The 25,491-nt window shown below is 47.0% G+C and overlaps 1 protein-coding gene across 1 annotated transcript; it reads left to right on the plus strand.

The window, feature by feature from the left end:
- Positions 1-5,321: 5,321 nt before the first annotated feature.
- Positions 5,322-23,328, plus strand: FADS2 (fatty acid desaturase 2; the record flags this gene model as incomplete). Its single annotated transcript, XM_082000567.1, has 12 exons — positions 5,322-6,662; positions 11,150-11,260; positions 12,710-12,907; positions 13,362-13,463; positions 14,366-14,491; positions 16,733-16,793; positions 17,281-17,357; positions 17,551-17,648; positions 19,262-19,358; positions 20,871-20,950; positions 21,781-21,906; positions 23,277-23,328. The coding sequence occupies exons 1-12, from the start codon at positions 6,456-6,458 to the stop codon at positions 23,326-23,328; spliced, it is 1,335 nt and encodes a 444-aa protein (XP_081856693.1). The 5' UTR covers positions 5,322-6,455.
- Between the last annotated feature and the right edge of the window lie 2,163 nt (positions 23,329-25,491).

The raw sequence follows: 25,491 nt of genomic DNA on the forward strand, positions 1-25,491 counted from the left end.
CGTTAAACCTTTGGAAACTTGTTTTAAGGGATCTTAACAATAGCCAAAAAGCACCACTGAGCTTGACCACTGCAGTCTTGTTCCTCTCATATGCCTCCTCTGATTTCAGCAAGACCAGAGCTATAAGGGGTACTAACGCCTTATTAACAGTTTTTCCCAGGCAAATTATACAACAGTCCTTGGAATTACCTTCAAAGCTTCTTCTGACATAAAATCTACGTCTCTGTTTCTTTTCCCCTCAGTAGATGCTTCAGCCCAAGACATCATGGAGGCTACCTGAATCATCCAGCTCTAAGCAGGGAAGGTTTTAATGTCCTGCTACAAGCTACCAGTTGTCAACAGTGGTCGGTTCTCCTGCGCTTCCCATACTCAAGACCTCAGCGGGTCTGAGAGAGGCAAGAATGGTGTCTTTGGCTATCAAGGATCACCAAAAATCTGAGGGGAGATAAGAAATGCTCTTTGATTCAGTCTTGTGATCTGGCTGAAATTCATTCTTCGCATCCTAGATGACTTGAGAGCACCAAAATTGCTCTCTAATTTTCCTCTGAGGAAATAGATTAAAACTCCTTCTGTCACTACCACGGTTTGGCTGTAACATACTTTCAAATACCTAAGAGATCTGGGTGATGGGGGATCACTAAGTACCTGGGCATCTGGTGACCAAACCAGTAATACAGAGAAACAGAGGAGATGGACCGAAATGATGGCAGCCTTTATTTTACCATCTTGAAGCAGGGGAAAATGAGTTAGAATAATGGATGGTGGAGTCTGAACCCACAGAAAATAGGAGATTTTAAAGGAAAACTAGCAAATGCTGAAAAACAAAATAGCAAAGTCTGAAAGAAAAATCAGTTCTTGGCTTTTGTTCAGCTTAAGAAAAGCTAAAGAGGCAGGGTGCATGGGAACTGTGGTGACTGACAAGATGCAGGCTGTCGCCAGTACAATTAAAACAGCTACACTGGTGAAGCAAATGCAGGAGGAAACCACCAATTTTAGCATCATACTCCTTTGCAGGAAAGAGCTGGAAACTCTTGACACCTCGCTGTAACACCACTCCCGCACCAGACTTAGGAAGGTGCCTTGAAAGGATTAGCACAACACCAGCAAAAGGGGTAGATACTGGCAATATTTCCTTTATTCTTGTCAACCGTTGCGTTATGGGGAACGAACTGCAATAGTTGAATAATTTGGACTGAATGAGTTGGTATTGCACCTGGAACTAGTTGTTTGGATCGCTAACACTTTCCTTATACTGACTCACTAGCTTACGTTTTTCTACATTACCCTGAAGAGCAGATATATCGCTTCTACGTTTGCCCCTTACAAAAACTCTTCCACGTTGCACTTTGTATATCCCCTTTTCCATGCTTTCTTTCCTGTCCGATTTCTCACCTTTTCTCCCCCCTCTCGTGACTACCCAGTTAAAGTCAGGGCTTTTATGTCCCTCACACAAGCTCTTTGTGCCATGAAAGCTACACCGTGCAACAAATGCAGCCTTTCACCTACTTGGCCACAGGAGAGAGTCTGTTCTCCTCGAATTGCCATGGCTGGTTTGTGCCCTAGGAGCCAAAAAAACCTAGAAAAAGTGCTGCCTAAAGCCTGGACAGCGTTACAGGCTATGCTGCGTGAAGATGATGGCACTGGGGTTTTTTTGATAGGCACCTTTCAATGACTTGTCGTTATTACACAATTATCCACGTGAAATCTCCAGATGAGGAGCTCTGTGTGCAGACTTTACGTCTATGTCCTTCTAACAGGTACAAGAGCCAGTTCCAAAATGTACCCACCTCCTTACCAGTGCATTTCTCAGGAGGGAGGACCTGCTCAGGCAAATACTCCATTCAAGCCCAGCGTTTGCATATGCAGCCAGCCCTGCGTAGATTATCCGCTGCTTAAAGTCATCACCTCCGAAGTGTGAACTTCCATGGACCTGATGGACTATGACCAACAGATAATACTGTGAGTTACCAATAATACCTATCTTTATCTCTACAAGTCAAAAGAAGTCATGGCTTTGAATCTAGTTGTGGGAATAGAGGACACAACCTTCAATTAGGACACAGAACAAGCAAAAAGACGTCCTGAATTTGCAAATTAACTTCCTTTCAAAAAATCTGGCTTTGCAGTGGATCCCCCCTACTTTCTAACAGCAAAATATCATTAGTGAAGCTTGAAGAAATGCATCCTAAAATAATCAGTTGTAGTACGTTTTCTTATTCCTTTCTCTGTGTTGCCCAGTGGCCCTCTCCATCTTCTTAGATATCTCTATGCTCTTCAGCTTTGCAATCTTATTTATATAGAGTTATGAAGTACTATAATTTGCAAAGGACCTCTGGAGGGTTACGGTACAACCTCCTGGCTCAAAGCAGAGCTACTGTCCCTCTCAGCACAGTCACAGAAACTAGAGAACCAGATCTTCAGCTGCTGTTAACAGGAATCTCATTGGGATTCACCAATTTGCAGTTGTACGAGATTTTACTCTGCAGAAGCGACAGAGCAAGAGATGCTGCTGGGTCTTTGTTCTTAAAAAATGTTCTTAACATTTCTACTGGACGTGGAAATGTTAAAGTAATTCACGTAATCCAATAGATATGCTATAAACTACAGCTGAAAAACAATAATAGATCTTTATATGCAATGATTTTCAAACTGAGGTCTGCAGACTGCTTGGTGTCCATGAATGACTGCATAGGGGTTCCACAAAGATGACTGGGAAAGAGGTATAGTGCAGAAGTTTAAATTCAATGAACAGGGATCTCTCACTGGAATAACCAATCAATCAATACAGCAATTTATTGCTATGCAGAACTAGTCAATACAGATTTGACAGCCAGCCTGATTTCCCTTGGGATTTTCTTCTACGCATGGAATCTCAGGGCTGGAAGCAGCTTTCTCCTCCTTCTCCTCCACCAGACCAGCACAACTGACGTGAGCCAAGGTTTGGTGTGGGGACAGTAATACAGTATTTCTTAACCAATAAAGCTTAGAAGAGCCCGACTTTCATAGTCAGAGCCCTTGCTTCAGAGCTGTAGCCTGAAAATTCAAATAATGCATAGCAAAGTGACCCTATACTTACAAGCAGAAAAGCAGAGTATCAATAGATACATCACGCAACATGATCAAAGAAGAAATAAATTAGAGGTGTCTCAGAATTGCAGCTAAATTAAACATATTCTGCCATGTTGTCTACCCTCTCTCCTTCTCTTCACCTTCCTTGATTGTGCTTTCTTATAAAAAGACCCACAGAATGAAAAAGGTGGAGAAGTGATGATCTGAAAACAAAAAAGCAGGGATGTATGTTCACAACAAGGGTCCGTGACTTTCACTGCTGCTAAGATTTTATGTTTCCTTAGATATCATGTCTCACTTCATTGCATTTGGAGTTCTTTAAGTACAACTTCAACACTAAATTCCTGTATCCTCTTTCTATCAGGTGGTCTTACATACGCTGCCCTTTCAGGATGCAGTAATTGGTATAGAAGTCATTACTGCACAGCTCAGTCGATGAGGCTGCTCAACATCTCCCATCACCAAACCCCAAACCCTCCAGACTGAACAGATAAATGATTTGCTGGCAAGGTTTCTTCCTGTAAGCCAGCATGGATTCATTTTGCTTAAGGGATGATTTCGCAAAGGATGGTGCACAAAGAAAGCTGAGGCAGGCTTATACGCACAATTTATTTTTTTTAGCTGAATCCACAGTTTATAGCACACATGGACCTCAGAGCTAATTTGGGGGGGGACAACAAAAAAAACCCAACACAAAACAAAACAAAACAAAAAAAACCCCCAAGCAAATAAATACAAAACAAAAAACCCACAAACAAAACAAGGAAAGAGAAGGGGAAAAAAAAAAAAGAGAAGGAAAACGATCTTCCCTGTGACCAGCCCAGGAACAGAAGCAATGGGGTCTTCCAGACAACTGTCCTGTTCTGGACAACCTCTCCAGTGGAGCACGGAGTCCACAGAGCAGTTGTCCAACAGTAACAATACAGTTTTCATCAAAACCCACTTAAACTCCTGCCTGAGGTGATGTTAGCAGTGACTGGAGCAGACTTGATGAGGTGCAGGAGTCACACACGGAAGGGACAAGCTCTTTGCATGGTCATTACTGAGTAATATATATTGGATATGTAAATTATTTATCTACTGTATTGCCAAGTAGGCCCTAAAGTTATGAACTAAAAGCTACAAGGCAAAGGGTAAAAAAAATAGGGTAGGAAAGGATGATTCACTTACCCACGGTAATCCATTTTTAGGAGAAACCAGACATAACAGATGGAAAAAGAAATCAGAATGCATCTGTGCAAGGCCCTGAGGGTACGGGCACCATGAGAGCAGCCTCCAGGTGTGTGGTTACAAGGGAAGGCAGGCTCCAGAGGGAGCACCCTTAGCATTGCAAAGGTTATCCAACACGCTATGCCAACGCACCGACAGGATTAAAATCCTGAAATCCAAAGAACTCGCCGCATGAAGTGCCCTGGTAAACTTTGCCCACATCACCAGCAACGAGCTTCAGGTCCGCCTTAATGCAGTGTCTTGCTGACATTTGTTATTAACCTTGTCAGAGGTCTATTTTGAACCAAACTAAATAAAACTAGCAAGTCTTAGGAAAACATTCCTTTCATTTCTGACTTTCGTCACCCACACCACAGGAGAAGACTGTTTAACAGGCTGAAGTCCTTGTGCAAGCCATAAGACCAGGCAGAAACAGAGGAAACCTATAGCGTGCCTTGGCACAAAGGCAGCACGAAGCGATTCTCGCAGGTATAGAAGTGCTGCGCGTTCTCTCACTTCGGTCTCCGTTCCGGTTGCCTGGAGCATGGCTAGAGAAAAGGAGAGGAGCAAGAATTTTTTAGATATTCCCTGTTGTCAGCTCCTTCAGGCTAATGGCAGCAGGAAAAAACAGAGCACCCTTGTCCATGGCTGCTCTAAACTATGGCTGGGGCTGGGCAGAAGCACAACAGCACTGGGACTGGCAGCGTTTCTTGCTGTCACTGAAGGAGGTGGTCTCGTATCCCACGCTATCCTTCAGGGACAAGATACGATAGCTGGCCAGAGAGCAAATTAAGCATTGTGAATTAAAATGCTTGATGGTTAACCACATAGGTTCCTTCCCTTGCTTTTCCAGGACGGGTCAGAACACAGTGCTCTTGAAAGTCGAGACAAATAAAGGACTGAGCTCCTGGAAGCCAGTGTTGCTCCAGTCCTAAGATTTGACCATACAACAGAATGCTGTAACTTAGGGAGCGCAGTCTGTACCTGAAAACATTAGAACAGCTTGTCTATTAAATTTGCTTAGGCTCAGCCGGTGCCACTACAGAAAGGATTAATAAGCCTTTCACTTATTAATGCAAAACGGTCACAAGAAAAGATATCTATCACCGGGAAAGCTGTGGGTCACAACTGCCTTGCCCTGGAGAGCGGCCAGAGACCCTCAGCCGCGAGACAGACGGCAGTGAAAACACTCTTCCATCATTTTTGCCCTTGCACAAGCCAATGACAGGGATGTTTTTATAACGGAGGTGTCCCGCCGCAAAGAAAAGGTGTCACCGTCCCACCTGTTAGTGACCGCGTTGCCCTGCGCCGGGGATCTCTAGCTGAGCCTGCCGCCGCACAGCTCTGCTTGGGCCAAGGGAAAACTGTCAAGGCTGGCGGCCATCGAGTCGCCGACGGCATGACAAAATAGAGCAAAACCGGCAGAATACCAAAACCTCCTTTCTAAGCCCAAGACTAAGAAGTAAGGTGAAAATTCGGGGGAGGGAAAAAAAAAAGAGAGAAAAAGAAAAAAAAAAAAAAGGCGGGGGGAGAAGCTTTTTAAAGCAGGAGCCGAAATCCCGAGTTAAAGCAGATAAGAAGGAGGGGAAGGAGGGGGAAAAGAGGGGGTGGCCGCACCTCCCGCCCCACGGCCCCCGCTGCGAGGGGGAGCGGGCCGCGGCACCCCCGCGTGTCCGTGGTCCGTGGGCCTGGCCGGCTGCCGGCTTTTGGCTTCGAAAGATCGGGCAGGGCCAATGGCAGGGACCAGCGGGGGGGCCGGGAGCGCCGGGATTGGTGCAGGAGCTCTGCTGATCCCTGTGGAAACCCCGCCGGCGCGGAATGGAGGAGGATGCTGGCGGAGGGGGGAGGATGCTGGGGAGGGGGGAGGATGCTGGGGGGGCCGAGCTTCCCACAAAACGGGGCTATGTGCGAGGAGAAAGTGGCTCAGCGCGGGCAAAGGCAGCCGGGGGGGGGCAGTTCCGAGCAAGCGGCGGAGCGGAGCGGTTGCGAGGGCCGGGGGCAGCGCGAGACAAAGAGAAGGGAGGACACGAGCGAAGGGAGAAGGGGGGGAGCAGGGGATCGGCTGAGTTAAATCGCGCAAGAAAAGCTTTTCCCCTCCGGCACATCCCTAAGAAGTGCAGGGACGGGTTCCCCCTCTCCCCGGCGGTAGGCGAGGAGACAAAGCAGCAAGCGGCCCCATGGGGAAAGGGGGGGAGAAGGGAGGGGAGTCGGGGGAGCCCGGGGCGCGGACCCGCTTCTACACCTGGGAGGAGATCCAGAAGCACAACCTGAGGACGGACAAGTGGCTGGTGATAGAGCGAAAGGTTTATAATGTCACCACGTGGGCAAACAGACACCCGGGGGGTCAACGAGTGATCAGCCACTGCGCCGGGGAAGATGCCACGGTAAGGACCCACGCACAGACCCACCCGCGGCTGTCTCCCAGCTCCCACCTCCGACAGGCCGTTGCCGGCTTTCGGGCAGCCGGCTGCCTGCCCTCCTCTCCCCCTCCATCTCTCCAACACCTGCGCTACACCCAGCTCACCTTTTTTCGCCGCTTTTAGGAGCGAAAAGGCTGGTGCAAACGGCTGCAACCCCCTTCGCAATCAACTCCCTTGCGCCTTGGCAATTCGCGAGCATCTGGAAGATCGGTTTGGGTAGAGGTGGCTCGGCTCGGCTTAAGTCCGGCTGTTTTGTCTTTGTCTCTTGTTTGCGCTCTGCCTGGAGCTCTGAATTCGTGAGCGAAGTGACCCAAACCTTCCCCTCTTCAGCCGTGTCGCTCCCGACATGCGGAGTCACAGCAGCCCAGCACAAGAAAGGGTTAACGAGAGGCCGGTCTGTGTGTGAAAGTTGCTTCTGTAAGGAGGGTGAGCTTGAGGCTTTAAAACAAGGAGCTTTTTAGCTTTTTTCCCCCAGAAGAAAATTCTCTAGAGAATTTAGCTACAGGTTTCCACAGGAAAAAAAAAAAAAATTGCTGCCGCTACAGCTGCTCCTGCACTTTTTAGGTCGTTTCAGCAACTTAAAACAAACCAACCAAACAAACAAAACTTTAAAAAGGAACGAATTGCCTCAGCGATCGTTGTCTGCAGTTTCCCTCGAAGCCACCCTGTGGTGAGAGAGAGCCTGTTCTCTCCCCAGGGCATTAGCCCACAATTAATAAAATTTAAACTGCCTCAGAGCTTTCCTGAATATGTGCACGGTAAGCGGCAGGAGAGACCGAGCTGTGACATTAACTGTTCGTCTCCCACGGCTCTCAAACACCTCAGCGAGGAGGGGGGTCCGTGCGGCAGAATTAATTGGCAAGAATTACTAACACTCCCCTTGCCACCAGTCTCTGTTTGCCTGTGGCCCGTGGTTATTTTCCGTTCTATTCCTTGAAGCACTGAGGTGTGTTTTTGTGTTCCTGTCCCCTTCCAATAAATCCTCTGAATGAATAGCTTTGTCCCTCAAAAAGATGGGCCAGGTTTTACCTTCAGCTGCTTAAACGCAAGCCTGCTTAAACCGGAGGAGTTTGATTCCTATCCCCAAGAATTTAACTCCAATATCTCCACTAGAAACCAAAGAGCATCTGCTATTGCATTTGTCTCAAATCCTTACACAGGTTTGTGGTTCTATTACTGCTGGTCCTCCTCCCACCTCCCCAGGTACCGTGCATCCCGCTATACTCAGAGCAGGCTCCGTCGGGGCACAGGCTTAAGGAATGCTCTGAAATTGTTCGTCACCACTCTGAGCACTAAACCAGAATTGGCATCTGGTTTCCAGGCTTGCTTGTGGTGAATAACAGTTTACTGCCAAAAAATTCTCTCATTCAGGGTTAGAAAGCCTTGGCCTTGACCCCGCCAAGGCTTAACTAACAAGTTTCATTCTGTGGTGCGAGACAGCACAACTGGAAGAGTTCAGGAGGAGGAGAAGGCAATGATAACAATTCAGTTTAATGTGTTTGCATTTGTAGCTCTTCAGTGGCTCTCACCTTTCTCAGACTCTCCTTAGCACCACATAGAGTTAGGACCCCCAGTCCAGCAAATATGCACCGAAGGAACCTTTCAGTACCTTGTCCATTTACCTCGGGTCAATCTTCTAGAGGATTGTGCTATCCATCTACCACAAGCTGCCCACTGACAGACTCGCTGAACTCCACATCTATGGGTCCAAGAGCTGAAAATGCTACAATAACTGGAGCACTAGTAAAAAAAAAGCTTAAGGTCTGCTACCAGTTGTAACCTTGGGCAAGTCAGTCCTTTCGTGCATAATTCCCTGCCTGTAGAAGGGAGAGGACCGTATTTTTTAACCACAGATGCCCATCTACGGTCCTCTCCCTTCTACAGCCCTGTGGGGATAACACCAGAGAGGGTAAAGTATGCATAAATTATGGTAAAGCAAATTAAATTCCTCAAAGCAGAGAAGGAGGCTGCTGATTCAGGGCAAGTATTTCTTTGCATGGGAAACGCCAAAACTGACTGCAGCACAGGGCTGTCGAAGCAGCCTTGCTGGCCCTAGAATTTTACCTTCATTTTGGCACCAAAAAAGTAACAGCAGCGGCGAACGCAATGCCGTCGAAAAGCCCTGATCTCACTTGTGCCGGGGTAAGTTTTACCAGTGATGCAGTCCTCACGAGTGGACCTGGACAAATTGATCTAAACTCCTCCCTGTGGTAGCACGGATCGCCTTGTCCATGAATTGGTTACCAAAGGGGAAATTTTGGGCGCTTTCGTACTGGCACGAGAGCTGAGCTGAGAGTAACTCGGAAATTCTGGTGCTTTACAAAAGAAGGGCACCTCAGTTTCATTTCTGGCGTTTCGGTTTGCCTCCCCCATTGAACTGACTTTTTTTTCCCCCTCCTTACTTCTTCCCCTCCCAGCCTTAGCATTTATGGCTTTCCTAATCTTTAAATCATTCCACAGAGTTTCATTTCTTTCCTGCACCTGCAGCTACCTCGTCTCCCCCCACCCCGCCTCCCCGCCAGTGCTGCACCTCTAACTTCTCATATATCCTTTCTTTAACTTCAAGTTCAGCGGTTTAGATCAGCTTTCACTCTCCCTCTTTATATATATTTTTCCCACAGCAAAACTGCGGTCAGAGTACTGTTATGAAACTCAATCCAAAGTCTTGGAATCATGTGAAAGTGTCTATTGATTTTGGTGGATGTTGGGACCAAGGTGGTTGGCTGGTATTTTTGAACACCAGAGCTAGACTTTTGATGGAGGTCAACTCCCAGAAAGGTCAGCTGGACACGGGACTTTCCAGCCTGCCCTTTCTCTTTAGAGCCAGAAGTGAGATTTTAGTTGGTCCCTACTATTGTTTGGGCAATGGGACAAAGGAGGAAAGATGAAGCATGGTACTCCTGACTTCTATTTTTGACTGTTTGTTCCTGTACCGGTCTTAGCACCTCACGGAACTACATCTTTACAGCTCTCCTAGGAGAGTTAACTCCAGCTCTCTGCAGTAAGAACAGGGCAAGGACAGAGTAAGAGTTTCTGACCTTGGTCAACTTTCTGTCCCTACCACTGTCTTCAGGGTTAAAATTCAAGCCATGCCACGTGAAAGGAGGGGTGAGCAAGATCTCACACTAGCAGCAGATGCATCAAATACATGGTCCCATCAGGCATCTGTAGGACACAGGTTAACAAAAACATGTGGAAAAGGGAAGGAGTCCAGAAAAAGAAGAGACAGGCAAACTCATGAATGCCAGGATCAAAAAGACTCTACAAACAAGGCATTGTCCTTCCGTGTTAGAAGTAGTCTTGAAAATATGTAAGAAAAATATTATTCCAGCTGGGTTTCCCGCTTTTCCAGGCTCAGGATTGGATGGGATGGGATTTATTTCACAAGTTTCATGAACATTGAGTTTCACCCCTCAGTTAGATTCTGCTGCTGAAACTTAACAAGCTATTTATGTCTATTATCACATGTTGGAGAGTATTCAGTAAAATGTACCCAGCATTCAAGGCATGCACTGAAGACAAAATATGCAAGCAGTCTCACAAAAGATTGTCCTCTCACAGGGACAAGCAGCCGTATACCACAGCACAGTAGAAATGAAAAGAAGTCTTATCACATGTATTGATAACTATCAGGTCTTCAAGACTCTTAAACTCCTTATCACATTTCAGAGTAATAAAGTTGCTTTTTGGTAGAAGTGCTTTTCTGAATGGGGTCCTAGCCACTGCAAAATTTGATAGCAAGCACTTTAAAAGAATTGCTTGAAATTCTAGTACACAAATGAGTTTTTGGTTTAGACATTTTACTTGGACTTGCATGGAGATAGAGTTGCCTATTTATCTAGAATATAATTCTAGAACAAAGAAGAGTTAAGGCAGCATTCAGTTACACATCTTACAGAACAAAAAGAGAAATACAACCTCCAGAGTGAAGAGTCACCACTTTTTGCTGAGTTACTGCTGGGATCTACAGGTCTGGCCAAAACACCCAGGAATATTTTTTTGTATCTGCAGTCATGTCCAGGTTCAGTCACCACAGTCCCCCCCTCTCTTGAATTGCCTCCAGGTAGCAGACTTTCAAAGAGTATTTATGTCCTAGTAGCGATTTGTACAAATTCCTCTCTGCCTACTTTCCAGGGGAATTAACAGCATTTAGGCATTTAGTTTCTTAGAGAAATTTTCTTGAGGTGCCTTTCGCCGTATGTCTAGATAGCACCCCAGATCTCACCGTTCGCTTCCCGCTAGATAAGCAAATTCATCAGCCTCTGGTGGAAGTGCCGCACTGAACAGGGATCACAGGGCTGGAGGTCAGCCTGGCACCCCTCTGGCACCCAGCAGTGTGGGGGGACGACTGCAGAGAAGGACGGTGCTGAAGATGGACAGCAATGACACCATGAGTAGGAAGCAACAGCTTACTCCCGAATCTCACACAGTTACTCCTATTTTTGCTCCAGGATGCATTCCAGGCCTTCCACATCAATCCCACCTTGGTGCAAAAGTTTCTCAAGCCATTGCTTATTGGAGAGCTTGCTCCAGGGGAACCCAGCCAGGACCGAGATAAAAACGTGAGTATTTATTTCTGAGCTGGGGTTTATGATGGGTATGTTCCACTATTTTTTCCTCTCAGGATGTCCTCCCGGTCAGAGGCAGGCAGATTATGAAGGTCTCTTCACTACAGGCAGCTCCAGAGAGGGAGAAGAACGCTCAGTGACCGAACACCTCTGTCTAGCGATGTGCGCATCCCAGTATAGAAGAAAATGCGTGTGGGAGGGAGGCGACACATTCAGACCGGCTGTACAAGCCTTTCCCTTCCCACAGAGCCACCAGCAGCTCTGTCTATCGTAATCATGTCCCATTCCTAGCAGCCCGTTCCAGGTGCCCAGGGTGGACTGATCCCGTACTGAAGGGAAACGGGAACTGAGACACCTGGACTGGGAAATGCGCAGCATTTTGTGACCGGTGTCCCTTCCGCTAGTCATTCTCTGATGACCAAGCTCTAAAACACATGTCATCGCTTGCCTGTTACGGGGGAAGGAGAAGAGTAGGCAAAGAAACCTGAAAAGGACTCCAAACAAGCTGCTCACCACCTCAACAAGACTTGAATCTTTTTCGCTCTTTGCTCTGCAGCTCCCTTTGACCGATTAACTCCCAGGGAAATACCTCTTTGAGACTCAGACTGGCTTATCCTGCTGAGCTCAGTACCAGCAAAGCTCTGGAGAGCAGCCACATTTGTGCCGTGCGTGGCGCAAGCTGTAGGCACCTATGGGTGCGGTGAATCAGACGCCTCATTTCGGTGGCTGTGCTTGAGGAGCAGCGACCCGGCGAGTACCTTTTCCACCCAAAAAAGTGGAGCAGCTCCGCGTCCCTCCCAGCCAGTCCGTTCATTCATTATTCAGGCACAGCGCGTGGCGTGGCTGGCTCTCGCTACGAAACTCAATCCTGTCCTGTTGTTTGTGGCTGGCCATGATTATGATGTATCTGTATCCCTCACAATAGAAGAGATGATACTAACCCGCATCAACCCGGCAACGCTCTTCATGAATGATTGCACAGTAGCTGACCCACATATTACAGAGATGACGGGTCCGCTGATACTGGGTGCTCATCATCAGAGCTCTGGAGTTGCGCGTAAGCGGTAGGACTGGATGCTTGCTTTCTCCAGCTGCCTCTTTCATACTTGTAAAGCTCATTCAGACGGGAGCCATCAGCTGATGTGACTCTCAGCAGAGCCAGGTAGTGCTGCTGATTCACAGCAGCAGGCTTGGATTACTCCTAGCTCCAGGTACAAAAGGTCAGGACGTGGACTCAGACCAGCCAGGATGTTTATTCATAGGAAAGTGCTATGAAAAGCTCAGGCACACTGTGAATGTGGAGGCAGGTCCTTCCTGACTTCTGGAGTAGCCAACCAATGCAAGAAGCAGGCAGGGTCCTTGGTATGGAACTTAGCTTTCCTTCCTTAGGCTCATTCAGACTTACTTATAAGCTGCATGCTGTCTCGCGTGCCTATTTTGCAGCCCCAGCTGGTGGAGGATTTCCGGACCCTGAGGAAGACAGCAGAGGACATGAACTTGTTCAGAGCAAATCCTGTGTTCTTCTCTCTTTACTTGGGCCATATTATTGCAATGGAAGTTTTGGCGTGGTTAATGGTTTCATACTTCGGTACTGGTTGGATCACAACTCTCATCCTCACCTGCATCCTTACAACCTCCCAGGTGAGCAGTAGCAGGCACAGAGCATATTGGCTAAGCTAATCACTCAGGAGAAGGCCGGTGTGTGCTGAACTTTTCATATTCAATTAATTACCAGTGTAAAACATTCACACCAGTGAAAAATATTCACGACATACCTGCCACTGTTGTGCCTTCTGGCCGCCCCTACCCGCTGCTGATTGTGGCTCACACATTTTTCTCACCTTTTTGGCCTTTCCTTCCACATGTTAGTGGACTTGGTAGTGTTAGGTTTATGGTTGGACTCGATGCTCTTAAGGGGCTTTTCCAACCTGAGTGATTCTATGATTCTATGTTCCCCTCCAGAACAAAAACAGAGATCTTCACCTTCTCACCTCAGTTAATTCCCTCTCTTCCTCACACTCACGATTTGCCTGCTATCTCCATTTAACTCTGATTTCAAACAGCTTCCTAACTACTTGGTTTCCCTTCACCCCAGGCCCAGGCAGGGTGGCTGCAACATGATTTTGGACACCTCTCTGTCTTTAAGAAGTCTTCCTGGAACCACATCGTCCACAAGTTTGTCATCGGACACCTGAAGGTAAAGGACATTATGGACCCGGGGCACTGTGTCAAAGTAGGAAACTACAGCTCTACGCCTTTCCACTGTGAGCAGATGCACAGAGAAGTTGTTAGTGACCGTTGCACATGGAGCTGTTGTGCAGAGGAGATAGAGTGTAACCATAGCTGGTAGAGAACACAGTAGTCCCACAAGCTTCAGTGGAACTGCACCAATTTATGGCAGCTGAGGACAAAGTTTATTAAATTCCATAGAACCCTGTCATGTTTTCACCATGCACTCCACTAAGGTATAACGTTTTTCAAATGTCCCGTTCTGCTACATCCCATCCATTCAAGATGCCTTCAGAACTTCTGTCCTGGGCAAGGTCCGGGGCAGTCCAGGCATTTCAGCACCCACCTGCAGCAGGGACTTGTAGAGGGTGGGACATAGCATTGCTCATTCTCCCAAACCCGCTTCGTCTTGCCTGGCTCTTCACGGGCACAGGCAGTAGAGGCAAACCGGTATAATGATCAGTAAGGCAGCGAGAGGGTTTAGTGGTGGACTTGGTAACGTTAGGTTAATGGTTGGACTCGATGATCTTAAGGGTCTTTTCCAACCTAAATGATTCTGTGATTCAGCTACTAATAACAGTTTCACATGTGGGAAGACCTGGTGGCGTGCAACTCACTCGAAGTACATTTATTCCCTGTTCTTTCGATATGGATGATCCTTAGCGAGGGCAAACCAGCCCTCTGAAGCCAGCAGTCTCATAGCAACCGACACCTTAGACACTTACTGCTTATTGCTATTTCAAAAGCAAATGACAGTTTAGCCATAATCGGAGTTGCACTGTTGTAGTTCATATAAATAAATGGGTAATTCTACCATCAGAGGAACTGGACTTTTCCGTGGATTAACTCCTTGTTCTTGTACCTGCCCAGGGTGCCTCTGCAAACTGGTGGAACCATCGTCACTTCCAACACCATGCCAAACCCAACATATTCAAGAAGGACCCAGATGTGAACATGCTGCATATTTTTGTCCTTGGAGATACACAGCCTGTCGAGGTAAGTCAAAGCGGGTAAAACATGGAAAACCGTTGTCCCAAAGGGCTTCAGAGAACGTTTGTGTAATACTAGGCGCTAGCTAGTATTGGTAGATATGACTTACACAGTCAAGACTTCCAAGAATGCTGAAAAGGGAAATGTGTCATCCAGGGATTTCATCTGTCTATGTTCTCTAAGAGGAGTTTGGCTCTCACATCCTCCCAAGCTTCGGGCTGAAGAGCAAGGTGGACTGTATAATTCCCCATCCATTTTAATTCCCTAAAAAGTGTTTTGGGGTGGCTTGGGGAAAGCAATCAAGATAGGACTGGAAAGAAAGTAGAAAGTCATTAAAGAAAACTTTATCCTGCTGGCTTGAAATATCAACATGAGGGGAAAATATGGTGTTCCTCCGTACTTCATCAAGAACATTTCAAAACTGATCTTCCATTTTCTACAGAAAAGGAAGCATATTTTCCATTTTCCACAGAAAATATCTTCCAATATTAGTCCAGCTGTGCTCCAGACAACCTGTACAAGGTCCTCTCCACTGGAGCCTTTCCCATGCAATTGAAGGGATATTGCTTGCATAAGCAATACTTGCTTGCTTTCTTGCATTCACAATGTCCTGCCACGCTGCACATGAAATAACAGGCTATGTTAAGGGATTTTAATTCAATCTGTCCTTCTAGAGCCAAAATATTTACTGTCTGTTGTATAAAAACCTACACAAAGGACATAAACCATGCACTATCCTTGGTCTGTTTTACAATGGCATGAGGATTTCTAGTTTTAAAAACAAAAAACAAGCCGAAGAAAACAATCAAAAAAACAGCCAGTACAACACAGGGCAATACAACAGCAAAAAGTGAATGTTTTTTCAGCCAGCTTTTATATTATTGAGAAAGTAACTCCAGACACAGGTAGGGGACATACATGCTGGTATACGGACACGTATAGAGAAAGTCTTGCACACACAGAATTTTCAGGAGGCAGAAGGGGTCTTATATATGACTAAAATGAAAGCCTTCTCCTGGGGTATAAAAAAGCCATTATCTAGAAGACGTAAATCAGTATCCCCCTCTTAAATGTGTGGGCACAACCCATTGGAAAAATCTTGTTTCTGTTAACTGGGTTTAAAAGCAGACCATGGTTCTACCACTTAAAGGAAAAACTAAGAATGTAAACATTTCTGACAGCAAGGAAAACTAGATGTCCCTCCTACAAATAGCTGAAATTTTAGGCCAGCATCAGTCTATCCCAATACTCTTTCAGTATTGGTGCTCAGCGTTTCAGAGCTCTGACCAGAGTGAATGATGTGGCTGATTTATTGATGCTACAAGACTTACCTTCATTGGAAAGTTGCTCTGCTGGAAGCAAAAATGCAAGTTCACAGCAATTGAGATTCTCCATGCATCGGCTCCTTTTGTGAACATGCCTGGAGCTCAGAAAAGACACTTCTGTATAGCTCTAGATATTTCACTAATGAGACAAGGTTACGAGACCAGGTGCTCTTTTTACTGAAAAGAAACGGGCACCTGCAAAAATGCAACCACCCAAGGTCCAAACCTGTGTTTGGAGAAGCTTCTCTGCGTCTGCTGTCTGTAGGTGGACCACAGGAACAGAGGAATCGGTGCAGAACAGCTCTCAGTGACAGCACTCTATTTGCCATCACTTACACGTCAAACTAGTGACGTGACATTATAGATTTAAGCACGTGTGTGTGACTTGCCGTAGTAACAGCTAAGCACCGTGCTAGTTTTCCCACTGTTGGTAAAGTAAGCTTTTACAAGACCTGGCTAATGGCAGGAGTTCATGGCAGCTGATGGCTGCAGAAGTCAAAAAGGATCAATGATTGGGACGCGTTGCATGGAAGGATCATCGTCTTGCACTGGCATCCCATGTAGTGACTTACCAAAGGTCAGACTTTATGCCTATCGCATTCGTACTGGTAATGATGGAGAAGATGGCAGCTCTTAGCACAGCCACAGGCATGGCAGAAGGTGGAGAAATACATTAAAATGCCATCAGGCTCTCAAGTAAATAGAAATTATCTGAACATCAAGCCAGAAGACTTTAAAAGGGAATTTACACCTAGCACAATTACAATGTCAAGATACTTAACCATACCAAAACACTTTTTACCTGGTGCTGGGAATTTAGTTGAAACTCTCCAGTCAATGAATAAAGAAGTATTGCAGAGAATCTTCTCTTACATGTGAGTGTCATAATCCAAGCCTGAGCTTTCTCCTTTGTGTCCTGCAGTATGGCAAGAAGAAGCTGAAGTACCTGCCTTACAACCATCAGCACGAGTACTTCTTCCTCAGTGAGTACCTGCCCTGCACTCATCCTTTTTCCCTGCATGCCAGTTGACCTTTCCAGCCCGTACTGTGTTAGCAGAGCAACTCTTTAAGTCTCAACTCATCCTACCCTTCCTCAGGACCACCATCCCCTGTGCAGGTCCCAAAATCAGCTCAGTATATTCTTCGGTGATATCCAAGCATGTTGAACATTGCCGGCATGGCCATGTAGAGCAAGGCAAACAGCAGAAACTGGGAAATAACCTCGGTGTGAGGGGTTCCACGGAAAACTGCGTGTTGCCAGTCAATGCTCTTTGATAAGTCAAGATGAACGGGTGTGAAGAAGAGCCTCCTTTCTTCACAGAAAGGCAACCGCCCCCCATCACCAGCACCTCGCCTCTCTCGCCAGCGCTAGGCAGACTTTCCCTAGAACCAGTCCTAAACCACTGGCTCACTCACGTCACACTCCTTCCCACCCCTCTGATGGCCAAAATATTTCCCTTTGCTTTGCAGTCTTCCCACCTCTGCTCATCCCTGTGTATTTCCAAATCCAAATCATCTCGACCATGATCAGGCGCAGGTTCTGGGCGGTGAGTGAAACGTTCCCTTGATCTTTATGGGGTCCAGCTGGCTCATAAGAAATCACACTTGAGCAGGGAGGGAGGCCAGTGGGCAGGGATCACACTTTGCTGTATTAATTACCCAGCCTCCCTAACATCACCAGCAACAACACGTTATATGAGATAGGCAAAGCGATGCCTAATGTCTTCTCTCTTCCCCTAGGACCTAGCCTGGGCCATCAGCTACTACATGCGCTACTTCATCACATACATCCCATTCTATGGCGTTCTGGGATCCCTGTCTCTCCTCACTTTCGTCAGGTAGGAGATAAAAGGGCCTCCCTGCTGCTCCCCCCTCCCTCCGGTGCCAGGCAAACCAAGTCTCAGCTCTGCTGTGCCCCACAGGCCTTCCCTGTTTAGGTTCTCTGCAGTCATTGACCTCACTGTGTGTCATTTCGGGTGTTCTCACCGCTTCGCTTTCCTCTTGCTGTCTCCCAGTTCTGCCTCCCCGCAGCGGAGCTGGTTCTGGTCCTCAGCATCTTCCCTTGTCCTTGTGGTGGTTCAGCCAGGATTCTCCTTTCTTTCCTCATTCCCTGTTCTCACACGCTGCCTGATCCCAACACATTTACTCATTTTTTCCACTTTGGTCAAGGCTGGACCCTTCCAGAGTGCCTCAAGCCACCCTCTTCCCAGCTTACTGGGAAGCTAATTCATGAGCCCTCCTGAGCACTGTGCGTGCCGCCCAGTAAGTGAAATGCTCACCACTTCTCCCAGTGTGGAAGACTACAATGGCCCTACTCCGGCTAGTACCAAAGGATGGCATGTAGTCCCACAGTCAGCATTAGTTTTAGGAAATTTCATCACAGTGAAAAAATTCTTCTAAAAAAAAAAAAAAAAATCATTTTTTGAGTACAAAGAAAAGGCAACAGATGTACAAAAACCTTCGCAAAATTAGGCCTTTTATCTTCACTAAAATTAATGTCACTGTTGATGCCTCCAGTTTTCAGAGTTTCAAAACACTTTGGACCTAAGGAAAAGAGGAGATTCAAAAGACATACGTTTGTGTAAGTGCAGAGGCAGCCTTTTCGGTCTGAAATCAAGCTGAAAAACTTATTATAACCAACCTATTATTTCCAAAACTTCTTTTGATGGAGCTAAACCTGCAAGAAGAAAAAAAAAATTGCAAATTCAGATCATTTGCTCTTTCAGAAAAAAAGCCTAAAGACTAGAACAAGGATGCTTCTGCACAGCTACCCTGTCAACACACATCTAAGTCCCCGCATAGAGAAACTACTCTGGGTGAAGAGAAGAAAGCGCGTTTTTGTAGACTACGGTACACACGCTAAAAATGCAGTTATATACTGTAAGCAATAAACAAGCTGCTCTAAAGCGATACCCAGCCCAGGGCAGAGTTGAGACTTACGGTAAAGGTCCCGAGAGAGCAAAGGGAAGCCCGGAGCCCCAGCGCCCGAAGCCTGGCACCCAGAAAGCTAACACCAACGGGCAGGTGGAGCCTGAAGTTAGTGTGTAGCCAACAGGCGATGGGAAAGGTGAAAACAGTTCTGAGAATTTCTGAATGGGGGCTTGTTTTTTTCCGGGAGTTGGATCATCTTTATTTACCAAAAGGCAAAAGTAGCACGAGAGATCAATCCACTTCTGAGCAAGAGGGAGAGGGATAGCCCGGTAGGACGTCCTCCTTGTATTTAATCATAATGGCCTTAGTCCCGGAGGTATAAAGAGTGGAAGGGAAATTCATCACAGAAGCGATTCTCTCTGGTTTCCTTGGAAAGAGAGGTGTTTACTTCCACACCTCGGAGAAATACTGTCCTCGCACGTTGTGTCTCCTGCTGCTCCTCGTGACCCCCACTCTATTTACCTCATATCCCGGTCTCCAACATCAGTTGTCATGCTTTTTGCCTCTCTGTTTTTTGAAGGTTTCTGGAGAGTCACTGGTTCGTGTGGGTCACCCAGATGAATCACATTCCAATGGAAATTGATTGTGAGAAGCACAGAGACTGGCTTAGCTCTCAGGTACCTGGGAGGGGAGGGAATACCCCTGACTTACCCCAAAATGGATTAGAAATTTACTCACAGGGTGGATGGGTTACCACTATCCCCGGGTACTAGTATATGGTCTCTGTCCGTGACACCTCCCATAAAGATGTTCTCCCCAGAGCCACTCCCCAGTAATGCTGTCTCAAGACACGGAAGTCCAAACTTCTGTAATGAATTTGACAATCAAAAGGCTCGTTCAGATTTGAGGCAATATCAGCTTCAAGAAGCATGACCTGGCTTTTCTTTTGGCATATACTTATCAGCAAATAGAAGAGCCCCAATGAAAATCAAAGCTGAAGAGAGCGCTCAATATGTATTTCTAAGGTTTGTATTTCAGCAATGATGAGGACTGAAATGAAAACCAGCTGCTTTCTACATCTTTTTAACGCCTGGTCAGACAAACCCACCCTGCTGAAAGGATACCTCTTAGTTACAGTAGTCCAAGTCCTATTCAGACCTAGAGAATAATGAGAGCAACTTTGACGCTGGCCATATGACTTTGGTATAACTGAGCTGAAAGAAGGAATCCTCTTATGTATTAATTAGTATAATTAGTATTTGTAGTTGTTAATGGGGTCTTGAAGGTGAGCTTTCAAAGTCTGGCAGTCAGACTTTTCTCTCCCTCGTGCTAAAAGTGTTATTCAGGAGAACACCTAAGCATTTGTTTTAAATTAAGCATGTGGACAGCTTCACTGAACGCACGGGCGTGTTCAGATGTTCACCTTAAGCTCTTGCTTAAGCACTTTATGCAACTGGAATTTGTAGACAGAGAGAAAGAGAGGTCGTGAGAGCAAGAGATTTGGGGAGGGGGGTTGTAAGAGAGATATATTGGGTGTGAGGGAGAGACGAGAAAATGCATGAACGACAGAGAGAAGTAAGCCTCTCTGACACTGATGTGGTCTTATGATGCATCTGAGGGTGAGGGGAGTGTGTCTCCTATGGTTACTACGTAGAAATCACAGCTTAGCCAGTTCAGCGTGTAAGAGGATTTTAAGAAAGACTACCTCACTTTACAATCATCAACAGCAAGAGTAGCCAAGCAATATTTCCAGAATATTCAGATCTTGCACTTAAGGCAGACTGGGCAATAACTAGATGGGATGGGGAAAGCAGGCGTTCGGTGTCCATGCATGCTTCCTCCCCCGTTTTCCACCTTGGTGCTGTGGTTGACCACCTGGTCTTCAAGGGGAAAGGCTGAGATTTAGGAGTCTATACTTGGACTGCTATGTGACTCGCCACCAAAATCCACAAACTGCCTCCTTACATCATCCCCTTTACCACCGGTCAAACCTGTGGAGACACGAAGCCCTGAAGGAGGACTCACGCTCCCCTTGCTGCAACCAGCTATCTCGGAACGGCAGTCTTCTGCGCTCCGACAGCTCAGCAGTGCAGTAGGGCACACACCAGCCCCTGCCACAGGCAAGAGGAGCTTCGTTCTGTTTTCAGGGTAAGACTTCACTAATCTTCACAACTTTCTTGCCGTCACAGGTGGCAGCCACTTGCAATATCGAGCAGTCCTTTTTCAATGACTGGTTCACCGGGCACCTGAATTTTCAAATCGAGCACCAGTGAGTATAGACCCAGAATCATTTGGCCATTACCAGGTTGTGACAGCACCAGACTTGAGGAGAGGGAAAATCTGCTAAAGGTGTATGTGTGGGATGGGGCAGGATCTCTGGAGCACTACCATATGCCAAAGAAAGAGAGTCCCGGGCTACTGGGGTCATAGTCTGCTTCTACTACAGTCATGGCATCTGTCTCTCTTGCATCTGTCTCTCTTGCTACCGAATACTTCAGCTTTAACTCTTACAATTTTGCTTTGGGGGTTTAGGTAGGAGTCAGAGGTACGTACCTACCAGTTACAATGGCTATGGACTCATAGTCCAAGCTAACTACTTGAGTATCCGTTTCAGGAATCTCCTCTCCCTGACTAAAAGCACTTCAGTCTTTTATAGCACGTGACAGCTGTGTGGGACTGCGGTACGCTGCCAGGTACCGAGTTGCAGGAAAGACATTAAAACCAGGGCCATATGGACAGTTTGTTGCCAGTGACAACACAAAATGTAGAAGAGGCGGCATTTAGGGCAAAGCTGACCGGTTTGGAAGTCAGGTTAGGAAATCTCCATTGAACGGCACAGGGCAAGGTAATCCCACGTTCTTCTTTACCTGCTTCTCTGTTCCGTGAACTTCCAGAGGAGGGAAATCAATGCATTCAGTTTTCACAAGCCTCCTTGAAACAGAGGAGTGTAAAGCCCGGATCTCTCTCTTTTGTCCGCTCGTGCAACTCAAGGAGAAGGCATCAGTAATTAGCCCCTAGGAGGAGGCAGGGAGAGATGCCCATCCCTTGGGGTTAGTCTCTTGAGTTTTCTCAGGTTTGTTTTCTCTTTCTTCATGCAAGCCTGTTCCCGACGATGCCACGGCACAATTTCTGGAAGGTGAAACCTTTGGTGAAGTCATTATGTGCCAAGTATGGAGTCCAATACGAAGAGAAGCCCCTTGGAAAAGCATTCGTAGACATTGTCGGGTAAGGCTCTTTTAATACCACCTGCAGCCTGCAATTCGTTGTTCCACGAACATCCTATCCTTTCTACAACAGAGAATTCGGGACACTGTAGACCCGTCAGAAATACCACGTCGTTGTTTTGTAATCTGGTGTCCCTTGGTTAATAGTCTTCATGTCGCAGTCCAAGGAACACCTGCAGAAATGTTGATCCACAGCAGAAATGACGCAGCTCCACTGGTTCAGTGGACCAACGCCAGGTGACAACAGATGGGAAGCTGCTTCGCTACGTCATGGGGGAAGAAATAACTGTCCCCCAGGAGCAGCTTCGGCAACCAGAGCACTGCTATCAACGTACCAAAATACTCAGCATTTAGATGGCGACTAGCCCGACCTAATAGGGACCTTTATAGTACCTTTTTAAATGCTATTTTGACAGCTGATGACTGGGGAGCTGGCAGCACACCTTTAGGCTGCGAAGTGAGATGAATCAAAGGGGGATGAGGCAGGTTACAGCCCGTGCTGTCTCCCAGTTGAGCCCTGCCAGCAGCAAAGGCGTATCACCTGTAGACATAGTCACAGACTAGTCTAATAGTCCTTGTCAGGCAGACTCTGTGTTAATGTTTCTGTCTCAGTTACTCCAAGGGGAATAATTCATGGCCAGGAACATGAGAAAGTATTCTGCAGCCCAGGCATCTCCACTCCCAAACCGTTCTAAGCAGAGGGAAATTAAAGCAGATCGGCCCCCAACATGCAGAAGGGCTGAAAACTGGTTCCAAAACTTCCTTTGGGCCTCTCATCCAGTTAACAGAGAAAAACGCATGCCGCGCTGCGACCCAGCGGGGCGATGCCCAGCACCCCACCACACAGTGCCCGCGTCCCTACGCAAGTTCTCCGAAACCACCTCGGCAATTGCTCGCCCTCCCAACAGAAGGATCGTCTCCCATAAACCATATAGAGCCACGTTTCCAGCCTCCAGACCGCATTCCGTTTGTCAGAGGACTTCTGGGCCAGCTCCGATCTGTCGTATAATATTTGTGGAGCTGATGCAGATGGGAAATTCTGCAGGAGAATTTCTTGGGGGAAGTGGGGAAACTCCTTCAGAGGTGCAACGTGGTGAGCCCAGGCAATTCTCTGCTGTTTATTCAGGGCCAGAGGGACTACAGATAACACGGTGGGCATCAGGTGAAGGCCTTGCCCACTGAGTCACAAACCGGTCATTTTAGGGGTTTAAAGAGCAAAACGCGTGGCTCTTCTTGCTCTATCTGTTATACCGGGGAAAGATATTCGGTGTCCTGAGGATTCAAATTCAGTAACAGGCGTTTTTGTAGGAACAAAACGATGGAGAGAAGATTCACAGGCCAAACAAACTCCTCTCCATCTTCCTTCCACAGGTCCCTGAAGAAATCTGGAGACCTATGGCTGGATGCTTACCTCCATAAGTGAAGAGGAACCTTAATGGGGAGGTGCGAGTGACAGGGAGGGGTGGGGGGTGCGCGGGGGGGAAATCACACGTGTCTTTTACTCTCCGATTTCAGCCTACGTCTTCGTGCACAGCGGGAGGGGAGGTTCCCATCTTGTGAACTGCTATGGTGCAGGCTCAGGCAACCTGTTTAATCCAGACAGATGGTTTAAAAGGCGCTTCAGAGGACGAAAAGCGATGCTAATATTGCACAAAACGGAAGGTTGGGAGAGGAGGGAGGGAGAGGAGGAGTGTTTAGCAAATGGGCATTAATATCCGACCTTGACCTTCTCTTCACAAGATTCATTCTAGTTCCACCTAAACCACGCAAGCCCCTGATTCACAGGCACACAAGACTCGTTAAGCTTCAGCGAGTATTTACAATCCAAGGACACCCCAGTCAGCTTATGCCGCTCCCCTCCTTCCCACGTTTGTGTAAAAGGGGAGCTCAGCACAGAGTTTCATTTTGTTAGCGAGGAAAAAAACAACGCAGTGGGTGATGCCCATCACACCAGGGAGCTCAGGTGCCTGCAGGAATCGCACCCCATGGAGACCGGCGGCTGCCCGGAGCCCGGCTCCCTCCTTTCTCTCCCTCCTTCCTTTTGCTAATCGTAGCATCGCTTCAGTAAAAGCTGTGATACTGACCCTGCACAACTAACGTCTAACCACCTCTCGGCAGGGTTAATATAGCCATTTCCAGGAGTCCAAGGAAGATCTTTGAGCTTGAACAGCAAAATGTCTCCTTTAGAAGAGGGTCTATTTTCTCTTTAATGAGCAACAGGTCTGGCATAGCCCCACGGTCGTCAGTAAATTACACAAAAGACCAAAATAAGTCACATAAGCAAAACTTACTAATTGCTCGTGAGTGCTCCAGTGGAGCCACAAACGGGCTTTTCAGCAGAGCAGTTAGGCAAAAACGCGCGGTTCTGCCTGCCTGCACATGCCCGGCAGAAACCAAGCCAAGAGGCTTGTCAGAGGCCAGGAGCAACGGCACTGTCTCCCCTTCTCCTGGGGACAATCAGCGAAGAAAATAAGTTCTCCCTGCAAAAGGAGCAGCTGCCCAACCATTGGACTTGGCCCTTCGGGGAGGCAGCTGGAAACAGACTTGACCGAGCTGTGCTGGGGCGAGAGACCTTCTGGAAAACCCTCTTACAAGTTGTCCAAAGCTCTATTTTCTGCCCAACGCTTAATTACCAAAATCCCTTAATGGCTTATCAGGAGGTATGGTTGAACAGCTTCCAGGTGTTTCTGTGGCAGGCAACCCGATCCCGAGTAAATCAAGGGCTTTCGATTCAGTTGCAATACAACCGAAGAGACGTACCGTTTAGTTTATGATAAAGGGCCACGGTTTCAAAAGCAGTCTCCAGTTCCTACAGCTGTCTCCTTGCTCGCTCAAAACACTCCATCGGGATACTCTAGTTATTAGGCAACGATTTTGCGCGCCTCATTATTTTGCTCGGCTCTGAAACTGGATCCTCTCTATGAAATCCTTGAATTCTAACAGAGTCCCACTAAATCAGCAAAGCTCTTCGTGCCCAGAGACAACTCCAGGACTGTGGCCAGCCACTTCAAAAAAATACATGTATTCCACCACCCCTGCCCTCTGCGGAATAAGAAGAGAGCAGCTCTTTGCTGACAGATGGGAAATTCATAGGCAGGACTGCAACATAAGCTAGCTAGTAATACTTAAGGTTTGTAAAGGGCTTATTGTGGTCTTCTTGCCCACCCCTAGGACAGCAATGCCTGAATATCACTATGAATAGTTAAGATTAAAAGCTACTGTCTTTGGGGTGTCTGAAGCTCGAACAGACTTCAAGCAAATTTTGTAGTTGATTTCTAATAGCATAAACACTAACATCCTTCCGGATGCTGCGATTGCCCAGACGGTTAGGAATGAGCTAGCCTGGAATTGTGGCTAATATTGTTAAGACTGCCCTAATATGTGCATCTCTTTCTGACTCCTTGAATGTACCTCACTGTCTCTGCGCCAGCCAGGACGACCACAAGCACAGAGTAGCACCAGCAGTGCAATCTTTCAAATATTCAGCTTATTTTTCTGACAGTTCGTGTTTTTTCACCCCTCCAGTTCTTAATTCCAGGGCAAATATTGTCTCAATACAGATGCCTCTTCTCTCTCACACCTTTCT

This window comes from Phaethon aethereus (assembly GCF_964289735.1).
Source record: "Phaethon aethereus genome assembly, chromosome: 5".
Lineage (NCBI taxonomy): Eukaryota > Metazoa > Chordata > Aves > Phaethontiformes > Phaethontidae > Phaethon > Phaethon aethereus.